The 13,998-nt window shown below is 44.3% G+C and overlaps 1 protein-coding gene across 1 annotated transcript in view; it reads left to right on the forward strand.

Annotated features, from left to right (window-relative positions):
* LOC115092143 (complement C4-A-like) overlaps positions 1-13,623 on the forward strand; it is a 274,266-nt gene extending 260,643 nt beyond the window's left edge. Inside the window, exons 38-41 of the mRNA XM_029602749.1 lie at positions 871-963; positions 2,942-3,025; positions 6,285-6,417; positions 13,345-13,623. Of these exons, the coding sequence (XP_029458609.1) occupies positions 871-963; positions 2,942-3,025; positions 6,285-6,417; positions 13,345-13,486 (452 nt within the window). The 3' untranslated portion in view covers positions 13,487-13,623. The remainder of the gene's footprint in view (positions 1-870; positions 964-2,941; positions 3,026-6,284; positions 6,418-13,344) is intronic.
* Positions 13,624-13,998: the final 375 nt, after the last annotated feature.

The raw sequence follows: 13,998 nt of genomic DNA on the forward strand, positions 1-13,998 counted from the left end.
TGCCCCCGCCGGCGAAGATGGATGAATGCACACCCATAGTGCATGGGCGCTCAAGGCAGCAAAGGCGCATGAACGGGCGTGCGTGACGTCACGGCTTTCGTTCATACGCTTTCGCTAACTTGGGCGCCCGTCAATTTGGGTGCTCAAGCCAGCGAAGGCGCATGAACGGGCGTGCGTGACGTCACGGCGTACGTTCATATGCTTTCGCTGACTTGGGCACCCGTCAATTTGGGCGCTCAAGCCAGCGAAAGCGTATAAACGTACGCCGTGACATCACGCACGCCCGTTCATGCGCCTTTGCTGCCTTGAGTGCCCGTGCACTACAGGCGTGCATTCATCCATCTTCGCCGGCGGGGGCTGCTGGAAGCCGCTTTCGCCACCGGCTGCCCCCGGGAGGCAGAGGAGCCGCGGTGCGCGCCTCCGGAGGAGGACAGAGAGGACTGTAAGAAAAAGTTAGTTAACTTTTGTTACACTTTATTTACAATACTTTAATAGCATGTCGAGTCGCTTTTCGCCCTGCGCCTTGCTTCGCCTTAGGTTTTCTTTTGCTTAAAGTTGGGATCCACTTCCGGAAATGACATTTGAAATGACAGGTACCAGCGCACCCAGGACTGTATAGGCACTGGATAAACGCCTATACAGTAAAATGGATTGCGCTTCATGGACGCACATTGGACGCGGCTTGCATTTGCATGCCATTTAAATACAGTATCGAGCGGTATATGATCCGAACTGTGCGTGCGGGAAATGCGGGTGCGCCCGGCACTAACGCACCTCTTTCTACCGCACCTTACTATATCGGCCCGACAGGGTTTATTTAGATACAATTCAAAGTTTACTTTCAACTTATGCTTTAATTATTTTTTCTAGGTCCTTGTCCAAAGGAAAAATGTACTTTTAAGGCAAAAATAACAGAAGAAACACGTTTATGGTTTGCATGTTACAGTCCCATTGTAGACTATGGTAAGGCATGAGAAAAATTTTCTGAAAGTATATTTCTACGCTCTGTCATTGCAATCAAAATAAAATATAAACATTGTGAAAAGTCAGAGCTGTGATAATGAAGATGGCAAGAATTTCTGATAGTATGGTTGATGGTACTGCTTAGAAAGCTGCTGAAGACAATGGAGCAGCACAGGATAATGATCAGCATTAGGGATGTGCAGGGAAATTTTTTTTGGAAGCTTTATTCCACCAGGCATTGTTTTGTTTTAATGTTTATTTTGTTTCTGTAGTTTGCAGAAACAAAATAAACATCTAAAAATTTAAAAAATGCCAAAAAACAAAAACTGAAATGGGGCCTCCTCAGGATCCCCTGCATCTTACCTCTCCCCACAGAAAAATATCAGGGGCCGGGAATCTCCCCAGCCCCTACTTTCCCCATCCATGGGGGGGTCACATTGACACAGCTGGCCCAAGGCCTAAGCCCAGTCCAGAGGCCAGGACCTGATGCCTCAGCCTCAGCCTAGGTTCAGACCCAGGCTCAGGCCTGTTGTTTGGACCAAGCGCGTAAATTGGGTCCCATTTCCAGGGCCTTGGTCCAGGCCAGAGCCCAGGTCCCAATGCCAAAGACTCATTCTAGGCCCAGGCCCAATGCTAGGGCCTGACCTGAAGGTCAGGTCCTTTTTTTGGGGCCTCTACTGAGGCACAGGCCCGTTACTGGCACCCAGCATGGAGGTTGGGTCCTGTCAATAGGGCCTTAGCTAGACCCAGGCCCAAGCTTGATACCTGGACTTCAGCCTATGCCCAGACTTGACACTGGCTTGACCCAGTGGCCAGATCCCCACGCTGAAGACTTGGTCTATGCTCTGGCCTGATACCAGGGCCTTGGCCTCAGCCCAGGCCCAGGCCTAGTCCCAGAGGCCAGGGACCAGGCCTTCAGAAATCTTCTGTGGTCAACATTCACTTGTAAATGGTACCCTCCGCTTGAAGGTTGCATTGGAGTTGACATCACTCTGGCGAATCTTCCAAGTGGAGGGTGCCATTTAAAAAATGAATTTGACCAAAGATGATGTCTGGAGGCTTAGTCCAGACCTGGACCTAGGCTGAGACTAAAGCCTCAGCATCTGGACCCAATCTCTTTCCCATGTCCCAGTATTGGGCCTGGGTCTATGCCTCTAAGCCAGACTCCCGTCATTGAGCCTGGGCCTGTGCTTAAGTCTTAGTCTCAGCAACAAGACCAGGACTTGGACTGGCCACATCATTGAAAGCTCCCATGGATGGGATAAGTAGGGGCCAGGGAGGTTTTTGGCCAGGCAATTTTTGGGGTTGGCTTCTAAGTCTGCCCCGATGTTTGGCCTGGGCCTAAGCCTAGGCCCCAGTGGCAGGGCTTGGCCCAGAGGTCAGATCCTATCACAGAGGCCTTGCCCTAAGCCCAGGCCTGACACTGGATGATTTTTTTTTTCCCCTTATTTATTCAAAAGAAAACAAACAATATTTCATTGAGTTTTCTATTGTTTTGTTTTAAAAACAATATAAAATCAAATAGGAAATGTTTAATTTCCTATTTGATTTCAAGTAAATGCACATCCTTAAATCATCTCCTATTACAGCACCCAATGGGCTGTTTTCTTGGGCGGAGCAAAATGCGGTACATAAAATGATGGGACAGTTTTCCCTATTAAACTAAGGGTCCACTTCTCAAATTTATATTAAAAAAACACTTAGGACATGCAGATGGTGAAGTGGACCCGAATGGCATAGAAAATGTCACTATGTTAGCCTCTGTCTGAGGTCTATGATAGAGCTCATGTGCTTCTATTGATCCTTAGGGCAGATGGAATGAAAGAGAAATGGGTAAAAAGATATAAAATGGTTACTCTTATAGTTTTAAAAATTATTTTCTTAAAATATAATTAGCTTAAATGTACATTTTCTTTGGAGTTTTTCTGTATTTCCCACAAAACTATTTCTTAAATTGTTATACTGCATTTATTTGCAGCCTACAGAGCACGGATCAAAGGAAGTACTCAAAAGAACACCTTTACATATTATGAAGCTGAAATCACAAAAGTCTTTACATTCAGTAAGCTACTAAATCAAAATTTGTCATTTAAAAAAGAAAAAGCTTGTGTGAAGTTAGCAATTTATTTAATTTCTTTCTGGTTTTGAAATGTATTTATTTACCGTAATTTATATTCTACTTTCCAAGTACTCCAAAGCGGATTACATTCAGGTAATCTAGGTATTTCCCTGTCCCCAGTGGGCTCACACTCTAAGGGGTTCATTTGCTAAGCTGAAATATGGTTATATTGCATAAAAAACAGCATTTATCACATGCAATATTTTGTTTATCATGCTTTATACTCATATCATGGTGATATCACACAAGACTTGCGATATTGTGATATTTAGGCCTAAAACCCACTCCTATAACAATAAGCTGCTTTACATTCACTTTGCATGTATAAAATCTTCAAATTCATGGAAAGTTTTTCATTAATAGCCAGTTTTATGGTTATAAAATAGCGAGGCTTTCCTCAAAAAAAGCTTGCCGCTTTATTTTAACGAAAACTCGGAAGTTGTAGATAACTGATCCCAGGGTCATCAGGATGCTAACGTACATCCTGATGTCCCCAGGAAGCTTCCTAAAGGACCTGCAGAGGCCCTAAATCAGCCTCCTCCCAAAGAGCAAAAATCCCTCCTGGGGGTCTTGTTAGACCGCTGCGCGCCCACACCCCCCCCCCCCCCCCCCCCCCGCTGCCTCTAGAGGTGGCCCAGCCTCAAGCAAAATAGCATTTATAGTCATATGGCAACACCTTGACCCCCTTCCCAATTCCCTGCCCTTTCCACAAAAGTCACCCCCCCAACCAAAGACCATCTTGGCTCCAAATACCCCCCAGTAGCAGATTCCTCTGCGCCCTTTTACATATTACATATTCCCTGGTAATCTAGTGGCATCCCAACCTCCCCATACACAGAAGAGACACCCTGATGGTCCAGTGGCCTAACCCTCCCCCCCCCCCCCAGATTCCCCCTTACCTTAAAAAAAGGTGCTCGAGTGAGCCAGTGGCAGCCCAGAGTGCTCCCTAGACTCCAGGCCAATCGATGCCATCTTTCAAAATGGCACCAACTAGCCTATGTCCCTATCATATGTTGTGGCAAAGGCTGGCTGATGCCATTTTGAAAGATGGCATCGATTGGCCTGGAGCCTAGGGGGCACTCTGGGCTGCCACTGGATCAATAGAGTACTTTTTTTTTAAGGTAAGGGGTGATCCGGGGTTGGGGGAACGGTATGTCACTGGACCATCAGGATATCTCTTTTGTGTAAGGGGGGTGGAGGCCACTAGACTACCAGGGAATATGTAGTACATAAAGTGGGGATCGGGGGAGGGCTGCCACTGGGGGGGGGCGGCTGTTTGGATCCAGAAAGGGGGTCTTTGATTGGGTGAGATGACTTTTGTGCAAAGGGGAGGGGCTTGAGAAGTGGGATGGAGCATCTCCACATGACTATAAATGCTTTTTTTTTTTTTTTTACATTTTTTGAAGCTAGGCTGACTCTAGAGGCAGCAGGGGTGGGTGGGCAGCGGTCTTAGCAGATCCCCGGGGTGGATTTTAGCACTTTGGGAGGGGAAGTGTTTTTTTTGAGCCACATGGCTCTATTAGAAGAGGGCCATCATTGCGCATTTTTGACACTTTCCCCATGATATTTTTGCTCATGGAGTTTTTCTGTGAGAAAAAATATCACGGGAAAACTGCTGCAATATCAGGCGACATATATTGCACACACACACACGTACACACACACACACACACAACCCCACTGCAATATTTTTCCCCTCCCATGATAAATAACCCCCCTAAGTTCGTACCTGAGGGAATGAAATGTGAAGTGACTTGCCCAAGGTCACAAGGAGCGGCAGTGGATTTGAACCTTGGTTTGCAGCCCACTACTCTAATCTCTAGTCTGCTACTCCTTGAATTGACTTGGTGGTCACCAAGCTGTCCACTTTTAGTCATTTTCATTGTGCTAGATAATTCATGAGGTGCATTCCTGCTTTCTGAGTTTGAAACAAAAGCTCTTTCTCCCAAGAAAGTCCATAATGAGAGATTTTCATTAACTCACTCTGCAGACGGAGAGGCAGCTAGATTTTAGCTGGCTAAGGTTAGGCAAAATTTTGAGCCACAACCTAGCCCACTAAGTTGTGGCTAAAAAATGAGAGTCTGGGTTTGCTGCTCCGTGCAGAAAAGAACTGACTTTCCCCCTTTCCCCAACCCAAACCTTGTGCTGACCTCCCTCCAGCTCTGGCAGTTCAAAGATGTCCTGAGAAACACCCCTGATACCTGCAGTGAAAAAACTGCCAGTCTCCATGCTCATGCCCCTTGTATCTCATCAGCCAGCCTGTGTACAGAGTTCCACTCCCACCCTCCTCGTCGACCCCTGTGCTGAAAACAGGATATCAGCTGGCTGCTGGGGTGAGGAGGAGGAGGAGGAGGACAGCGGAGGGATCGGAGAATATTTTTCTGCACATCAGCTTGCTGCCAGTGTGAAAGGGAATTCAGTTTGTGGTTTAGGATAGGAATTGTATTTAATATGGGGCTTTGGCGATCATGGGGGGCTGGGGGGGGGGGGGGGGTGTTCAATGCTGAATCCCAGGAACACGAATAACCAGCTTGATTTCATCCCGTTGATCATGTCCTCCAGGTTAGCTGACTAAACGTAGCCGATCAGTACTGAAAATAAATGCAAGCTATGTCCCTTCTCTGACCTAATCCCACTCCATAATTTTAGCGGCTACATCATAGCTACCTGGTAAAATTAGACAGCTAGATTTGGCTGCTAGGCAGGGTACAATTTTCACCTGCATGGGTTTAGCTGGCTAAACCCTTTGAGAATCCACCCCAATTTATCATATTTCCCCGAAACACACTGAAACATCTTCTACTAGTGATAAATGCCATTTAAATGGGAGATATACTATAATGGTGTCTCTCCCCCCCACTTCAGTAATATAATATTTCATTTTATCACTGACACTTCTGCACAGTAATATTTTGCTGTGGCACTCAGTAATGTCTTGTTTGCCAGAGAGGCAATTTAAACTAGCTGAAGTGAACATCTTCATTTGGTACTCACAAATGTGCAACATTTCTTTCTGAACTGTTCTCTTGGAATTTGCACTTACCTAATTCCTCAAGAAAAAGCATAATTATTGTCCTTTTTGCAAGTACTAGCGTTGCCAAATTGCCTCTACAAGATGGAGATTGAATATGTCACTTGTGAATAACAGAATAAAGTAATTTCCAGAGGATAATACGTGAATTTATATTTGTTCCCACACTAGCTGGTGATGAAACCATTAAGAAAGGCAACATTCGACAGTTTATCAAGCGTTCTTCTTGTGCCTTAAACTTAAAGAATAACCAAGAGTATCTTTTGATGGGAAAAGATGGACATACTGTAGATTCAAATTCCAAGTAGGTGTACTCTACTTCTTCACATTTTTTTTTCTGGTTTTCTGTCATTTTAATTTTCTTTTCCAAACTTTTTCCTCTATTTTACCAGTGCACAAACTATATTTATTTATTTATTTATTTATTTTTAGTTTTTATATACCGAGGTTCTTGTATCAGATACAAATCACTCCGGTTTACATAAAACAGTGAGATGCCCAAAAGGGAGGGGCTTTACATATAACTATAAAACAAAGTACAAATTGAACTTTGCTTTATAGAATAGAATAGTTACAAGAAAAACTTTTGAACTCAATATCATATTATAGTAACAAATAAAACAATAGATATCATAGTATTGAAAAATAAAGTAAAACAATAAAGCACAGTATATACAATAAAGTATATATTAAATACGATAAAGTATGTATAAGGGCAGTATATACAATAAAGCATAGTATCTTAATAGGGAACAAGGGGACGGGTTGATGTGATTGATTACTGAATATATAGTACGTGAGAATGCGAGCATCTAGGCAGCGTTAAGTGTCTGGAAAGGCTTGGCGGAAGAGCCAGGTTTTTAGTTTTTTTTTTAACTCCTATTGACTAGGTTCAAGTCTGCCTCCATAACATGCAAATTTTCTCTCATGCATATTCATTGTGGATATCCTGAAAACCTGACTGGCTGGTGGGCCCCCAGGACAGGGTTGGGGACCACTGCTTTAGACGGCCAAATAATTCAGTGAAAATTTGTTGTATTCATGGGAATCGCAATACGTTTCGCTTCCCCATGAATACAACGAATATGGCCCTATACGTTACGGATTGCCAATACGTTGCAAACGAATGCACACTCCTACTGAATATGGACCTCATTGCTTATTGCACTAGCTCCTATTTCCTCTATATACCCAGATAAGTCCAGACTCCTGGGTTTTGCCTCCCTTCCAGTAGATGGAGACAGAGAAAGTTTTACTGACAATGCCATATAAACTACTGTGCCACCTGCAGTCCCTCAGTATTTCTCTGTCTCCAGTAGATGGTAGAGGTGGAAAACCTGCAGTCTGTGCCTAGTTTAAAAAAAAAAAAAAAGACACATTGGTGATTTCTTCCCAGGAGGTTGGTAGGTCCTGTGGGGCCATCCCTCCTGGTCTTGCGGTGGACTAGCAGGAGGTCGGGGACCCTTAGTTTGCTCGGTCCTTAGTTGCTGGAGGTTGAAAGCTGGTGGAGCCAGTTCCCTCTCCTCTAGAAGGGACAGCAGCTCTTGCTGCCAATCTTCAGGTTTCTAATTTTGGTTGTATAAAGTTAAAAAATAAAAAAAGTTAACAATAAAATAAGTGAAGAATGCCCTGCAGTTTGGCAGCAGAACGGGGCTGTGCTAGTCGGGGCTCTATTTTTCGCAGGTTCTTTTGCTTTTCCCTCAGGCGATGGACTCCTGCGGTCAGAAAACTAAGTGGCATGCCATGCAACCGCAAATGTGCAGTGTGTAGAGAGTTGCGTGCGCGGCTCTCCCGAAACTGCCTTCGCTCCCACTGCCTCTCTGAGAGAGAGGGCAGTTCAGGTCTGGTAGGCTCCTGCCTGTGCCACGGGAAGCATTGGACCTGTTCCCAGTCAGCACTAGTCTGGGATGGCTTTTAATATGTTTATTAATTTATTTGTTTTAAAATTTCGGTTTATTTTATGTTTTTGTATGATTCTGCTGCTATATGTGTACATTGCTTTGGAAATTTTATTGAAAAATTGGAAAGTGATTAATAAATGTAATAAATACATAAGTAAATAAACAAAGGTTCTTCAGGAAGAGTCTAATCACGAGGAGGTTGATCCAGCCATGGATGGCTTATAGGGTCTGGCTAAGGTGTTCCCTTTTCATAAGTCCATCAAGAAACTGGTAGTCAAGGAGTGGGATACTCTGGAGACTGGCTTGAAGGTTGGCTGGGTGATAGATGAGTTATATCCTTTGCCCGAGAACACGCTGGAACTCTTATGAGTCCCTAAAGGTGGATGCCTCAGTGCCAGCTGTGACTAAGAAGACAACTATTCCGGTGGCCAGGGCTGTGGCTTTGAAGGATATGTAGGATAGGAAGCTCAAGGTCCACTGAAAAAGAGTTTTGAGGTGTCTGCGCTCAGCACACATGCCGCGGTGTGTAGCAGTTTTATGCTTCTAGCTGGGCTGCAACAGGTGCAGCAGTTGCAGGCTGGCAAGTCCTTGTCCTCCCAGGAGGTGAAGTAGGCGGAACGGCTAAAGGCTGTGGTCGACTATGGTGCTGATGTGCTGTATGACCTCATTAGGATGTCCTCTAGGACAATGATGTCAGTGGTCTCAGCCAGGAGACTACTTTGGTTGAGGAACTGGTCTTGGATGTTTCGTCTAAATCCCAATTAGGAACATTGCCTTTCAAGGGGAAGCTACTTTTTGGACAAAATTTGGAAGAGATGATAAATCATCTGGGAGAGAATAAGGTTCACAAGTTACCTGAGGACAATCCTAAAGGGACAAGGAGTTCCTCTTCTGGATGCTCTCAGTTTCAAAGGAACAGATGATTTCAGCAAGGGAGGTCTTCGAGAAGCGTTCAGAGACAAGCCTCAATGAAACAGCAGTCCTGGAATCATTCCTTTTGAGGCCAAAAGCTGAACAGAAATGGCTCTGGACAGGGGGGCACAGGAGCCAAATCCACACAATGAAGCGAGGCTGGTCCACTCTTCCATCCCGGTTATAGGGAGTCGGTTGACTCTCTTTTACAAGGAGTGGGCTAAAATCACTACGGACCAGTGTGTCTTAAGCATGATAAGGCAAGGTTATGCTTTAGAATTTGCTTATCTGCTAAGGGACCTGTTCATGATATCCCCTTGCGCTTCCGTGGAAAAGAGATGGGTGATACACCAGACCCTTGACCAGCTGCTGATGCTTGGAGCCATTGTTCCTGCCCCTTGGAGGAACAAGGGATGGAACATGACTCCATTTATTTCATGGTTCCAAAGAAGGAAGGGACATTTCGTCCAATTCTGGATCTGAAGAAAGTGAACGTGCCTCTCAAGGTTCCTCATTTTCCTATGGAAACTTTCCACTCAGTCACTGCAGCAGTATATAAGGGAGTCAGTCATTGCATCAGTGTGCAAGGGGGAGTTCTTGGCATCCCTGGATCTGACCAAGGCATACCTGCACATAGGAATCCGACCTAACCATCAGAAATTTCTGCGGTTCAAAATCCTTGGCGGGCATTTTCAATTTTGTGCCCTGCCATTTGGGCTGTCGACTGCTCACAGACTTTCCCCAAGGTCATAGTGGTGGTGGCAGCTGCCCTCAGAAAGGTTGGTGCATCCATATCTAGATGACTGGCTCATTTAGGCAAAGTCGGAGGCCTGCTGCAGACAAGCAGTGGATGTGGTGCTGCAGTGCTTGCAATCACTCAGCTGGATAGTGAACTGGTCCAAGTATCATCCCATTCCAACTCAACTGTTGCAATTTCTGGGAGCGTGCTTTGATACCAGGTTGGGGAAGGTTTTTATTACGGACGAGTGCATTATCAAGTTGCAGTCACAAGAGCCAGGTGCCCAAGATCTGGGATTACCTACAGGTTCTCGGCTCCATGGCGTCCACATTGGAACTCATGCCTTGGGCATTTGCTTATATGAGACGTCTGCAGGCAGCATTGCTTTCCCAATGGGATCCATTGCCGAAGCAGTTTCAGCTTCCACTACCATTTACAGAGTTAACCAGATCCAGTCTCTCATGGTGGCTTGGTCAGGACCAGTTGTGTCGAGGAGTGATCTTGGAAGTCCAGGAGTGGACAGTGGTTACCACCGATGTCAGTCTGTCTGGTTGGGAAGCTGTCTGCCAAGATCAATTGATGCAAATCCAGTGGTTGGCAGAGGAAGCATCATGATCTATTGATCATTTAGAGACGAGATTGGTGCGGTTGGCGCTGAGTGTATTTCTTCCTCTCTTGCACGGCTGTCCTGTCAGAATCTTGTCCAACAATGCGATGGTGGTGGCTTATATCAACTGGCAGGGTGGTACTAAAAGTTGAGCGGTGGCTCAGGAAGCTCGGGAGCTAATCCACTGGGCAGAGCAACATCTGTCATTGATAGTGGCTTTTCACATAGCCGGGACTGACAATGTGCAAGTGGATTTCCTCAGCTATCAACAGCTGGATCCCGGAGAGTGGGAGCTGTCAGAGGAAACACTGGCTCTCATCAGTTGCAGGTGGGGCAAGCCCCGCATGGATTTAATTGCAACTCAGAGAAATGCCAAAGCGCCCCACTTCTTCAGTTGCAGAGCAGAGTGAGTCGATGCCTTGGTTCTTCCTTGGCCATGAAACATTCTGCTGTATGTGTTTTCGCCATGGCCACTGGTGGGCAAGATATTGTGGCACATGGTAGTTCACTTGGGAGATGTGATTCTAGTGGCTCTGGAGTGGCCTCTGAGACCTTGGTTTGCAGATCTGATCAATCTAGCGATAGATGGCCCATTGAGGTTCGCTTAATGGGCCGGATTATATTCAGGTACCTATAGTACCTGAATGTAATCCACTTTGGTGTACACTGTGAAGTGCCAAAAAGTGAAATATAAAAATCTAAATCATCTACCAAACCTTCTGCGTCAAGGTTCCATGTTTTCGGTTCAGGCGGCTCAATTCTATCTTGCGGCTTGGCTTTTGAGAGGAAACACTTAAGAGAGAAAGGTTACTCTGAGGATGTTATTTCTACTCTTTTGCAGGCTAGAAAGTCTTCCACTTCCTTGGCGTATATGAGGGTCTGGAGAGTTTTTGAGGATTGGTGCACGGAGCAGGGAGTTGGGCCTATGCGAGCTTCCATAGCACATATTCTGACTTTGTTGTAAAGAGGTTGGGTGAAGGATTTGTCCTTTAACTCTCTCAGAATTCAAGTGGCAGCCTTACGATGCCTTCACAGCAAGGTGCACAGAGAAGCTTTGCACATCTGGATGTGTTGCATTTTTTTCTAGGGGTGAAGCATTTGCAACCTCCGGTTCAGAAGCTATGTTCCTCCTGGAGCCTTAACTTTGTTCTGAGGGGCATGTGTATGGTGCCATTTGACTACTATAAAAGATCTCACTTTGAAGGTGGGGTTTTTTATGGCGATTTGTTCCGCTAGACAGATCTCTGAGCTTCAAGCCTTATCATGTAGAGAACCTTTCTTGAGAATTTCAGATTCGGGGATCTCCTTGCGGATGGTTCAGGCTTTTCTGCCGAAAATGGTATCATCTTTTCTCATAAGTCAGTCGGTGGAGCTTCCAGCCTTCCCAAATTTGGAAGCTACAGCGCCACATGGGAAAGAGTTGTGACTTTTGTATGTCAAGCTCTCATTTTTGCAGTATCTTAAGGTTACTAACAACTTCCAGTTGTTGGATCACCTTTTTGTGTTGTGGAGTGGTGCAAAAAAAGGTGCATAAGGCGTCAAAGGTCATGAATGTATGGTGGTTGAAGGAAGCCATTGGCTGTCCCTGAGGGGTTAAGGGCTCATTCTACCCATTCCCAGGTGGCCTCCTGGGCCGAATGTCAGCAAGCTTCACTGCAAGAGATTTGCAGATCGGCTACTTGGATATCGTTGTACTCTTTCACCAGGCATTATCACTTGGATGTTCAGGCCCCAGAAGCCAGGGACTTTGGGGGAGAGTGTACTTCAAGCAGGACTCTCAAGGTCCAACCCCATTTAGAGAAGTTTTGGTACATCCCAGGAGTCTGGACTAATCTGTGTACATACAGGGAAAGGAAAATTGGTCCTTACCTGCTAATTTTCATTCCCGTAGTACCACAGATCAGTCCAGAATCCCACCTGGCTGCGGTAGGGAGTTCAGGAGAGACCACTGGATCTGTTTGTTATAATTAATCTGAGAAATGGTACAGGCTTTGTTTAGTTATTCATTTCTTTTTAATGTGAATCAGTTTATCTGTTCTAAGTTTCCACTTCCCACAGCTTGTTCAGGGGATATTAATTCAAGTTTGGTATTAGTGTTCCTACTATCTTGCTTTGGTACTCGTCAATACAGGTGGCACACTAGGTTATATGGCAGTGTCAGTAAAACTTTGTCTCCATCTGCTAGAAGGGAGACAAAACCGAGGAGTCTGGACAGATCTGTGGTACTACAGGAATGAAAATTAGTAGGTAAGAACCAATTTTCCTTTGGTTTTGGCCAGTTTATTTCCTGTCTTTATAATATTTCCTAAAAATGTTCTGCAAAAGGCTGAATATGGATCGCAATATATTCATTGATGAATCCCTCTTGCATTCACTTATCGTCCAGTGTCCTTAACATCTGCTGTGTACCATCCACAGTATTCGCAGGCTCACATTAGTCCCAAGCACATTCTTGCTTTTCCATGTTCTACTTCCTTTGTTGTTTCTTTTCTGACTCCTATGTACTCTTACTTATTGATTCTGATATACCTACTGTCTAGACTCACTGTATTGAGTCATCTTCAGGTCCATATGTCTGATTCGCCCACTTCAAGATATTTTTTTCTGTGTAAATCTGGTAATAGACTTCTGGAAGCTATGCTGACCACAAAACTCTTCAGAGAAGTCCAGAACCCTAAGCTATTATATCCAATTACCAATGAAACCTTGATGTAGATGATTATTGAGAAGTGACGAAGAGGGGAAGGGAAGAAGGATGCCTTGTAGCATTTGAAGGAGTCTCATAATCATCTTATCTTCTTAAGTGAAGATTGTACAGTAGATCATGGAATAAAGGGCAGAAAACTGGGAAAATACTCCAGTTACTTAAACCTGCTTTCATTGTCCCCAGTAATGGCAAAAGTGAGAAATGAAAATATATCATTCCTTATTTTATCAAATATTATAACAATACCTCTCATGCATATCCTAACGCTATAAAAACAAGTTGCCCCATACCAACATATGAAGTTTTATAATAATGTGCATAAACAGGTCAGTTGACAAATGTTTGCCATTTTGCTTCTTTGCTAGGATACAATACTTCCTGGATTCAAAAGTCTGGATTGAGGAGATCCCATCTGCAGACGTCGCCAATGTCTCCACTAAGAGAGTCCCTTTCCATCAGCTGATTACATTTATGGATAACTATGAAATAAACCAATGTAATGCTTAAAGGATTTGCATGGCTGCTTGTACAGTATCATGCCATTTTTCATGCAGAATATTTTTGTCCAAACATTACTTTTTGCTTTCCTGTAAAATTCTTATCTAAATAAAGAATCAAGAATAGCGTATCTATGCTCAATATTAGCTAAATACATTTATTTATTTGTTCTCTTATTTTAAATTGGAAGCTAATTTCATATTGTTTGGGAAATATTGAACTTTTGCTTTTGTGGGGGAGATGGAGGAGAAGAGAGATTTTTTTCTAGCGAATTTGGTAGTCATAAAAGATGTTAAATTGACAGTAATTGGAAAACTAGTGTTTCCATTTCTCTACAGAACAGGTTCAGTACAAGGATTAACAGTGTAAATTGTTCAGTGCTACCCAACCATAGTACTTCAACTCTTTTTTGGATGAACAATTCTGTTTCTATGAAATACCATCTGCAGTTTCCCTACTGAGACTGCCATCAAGGGTGAACAAATGCCTTTATTTCTCCAGGAAGTGTAATCAGGGTTGTT

This window comes from Rhinatrema bivittatum, chromosome 5, assembly GCF_901001135.1.
Source record: "Rhinatrema bivittatum chromosome 5, aRhiBiv1.1, whole genome shotgun sequence".
Classification (NCBI taxonomy): Eukaryota; Metazoa; Chordata; class Amphibia; order Gymnophiona; family Rhinatrematidae; genus Rhinatrema; species Rhinatrema bivittatum.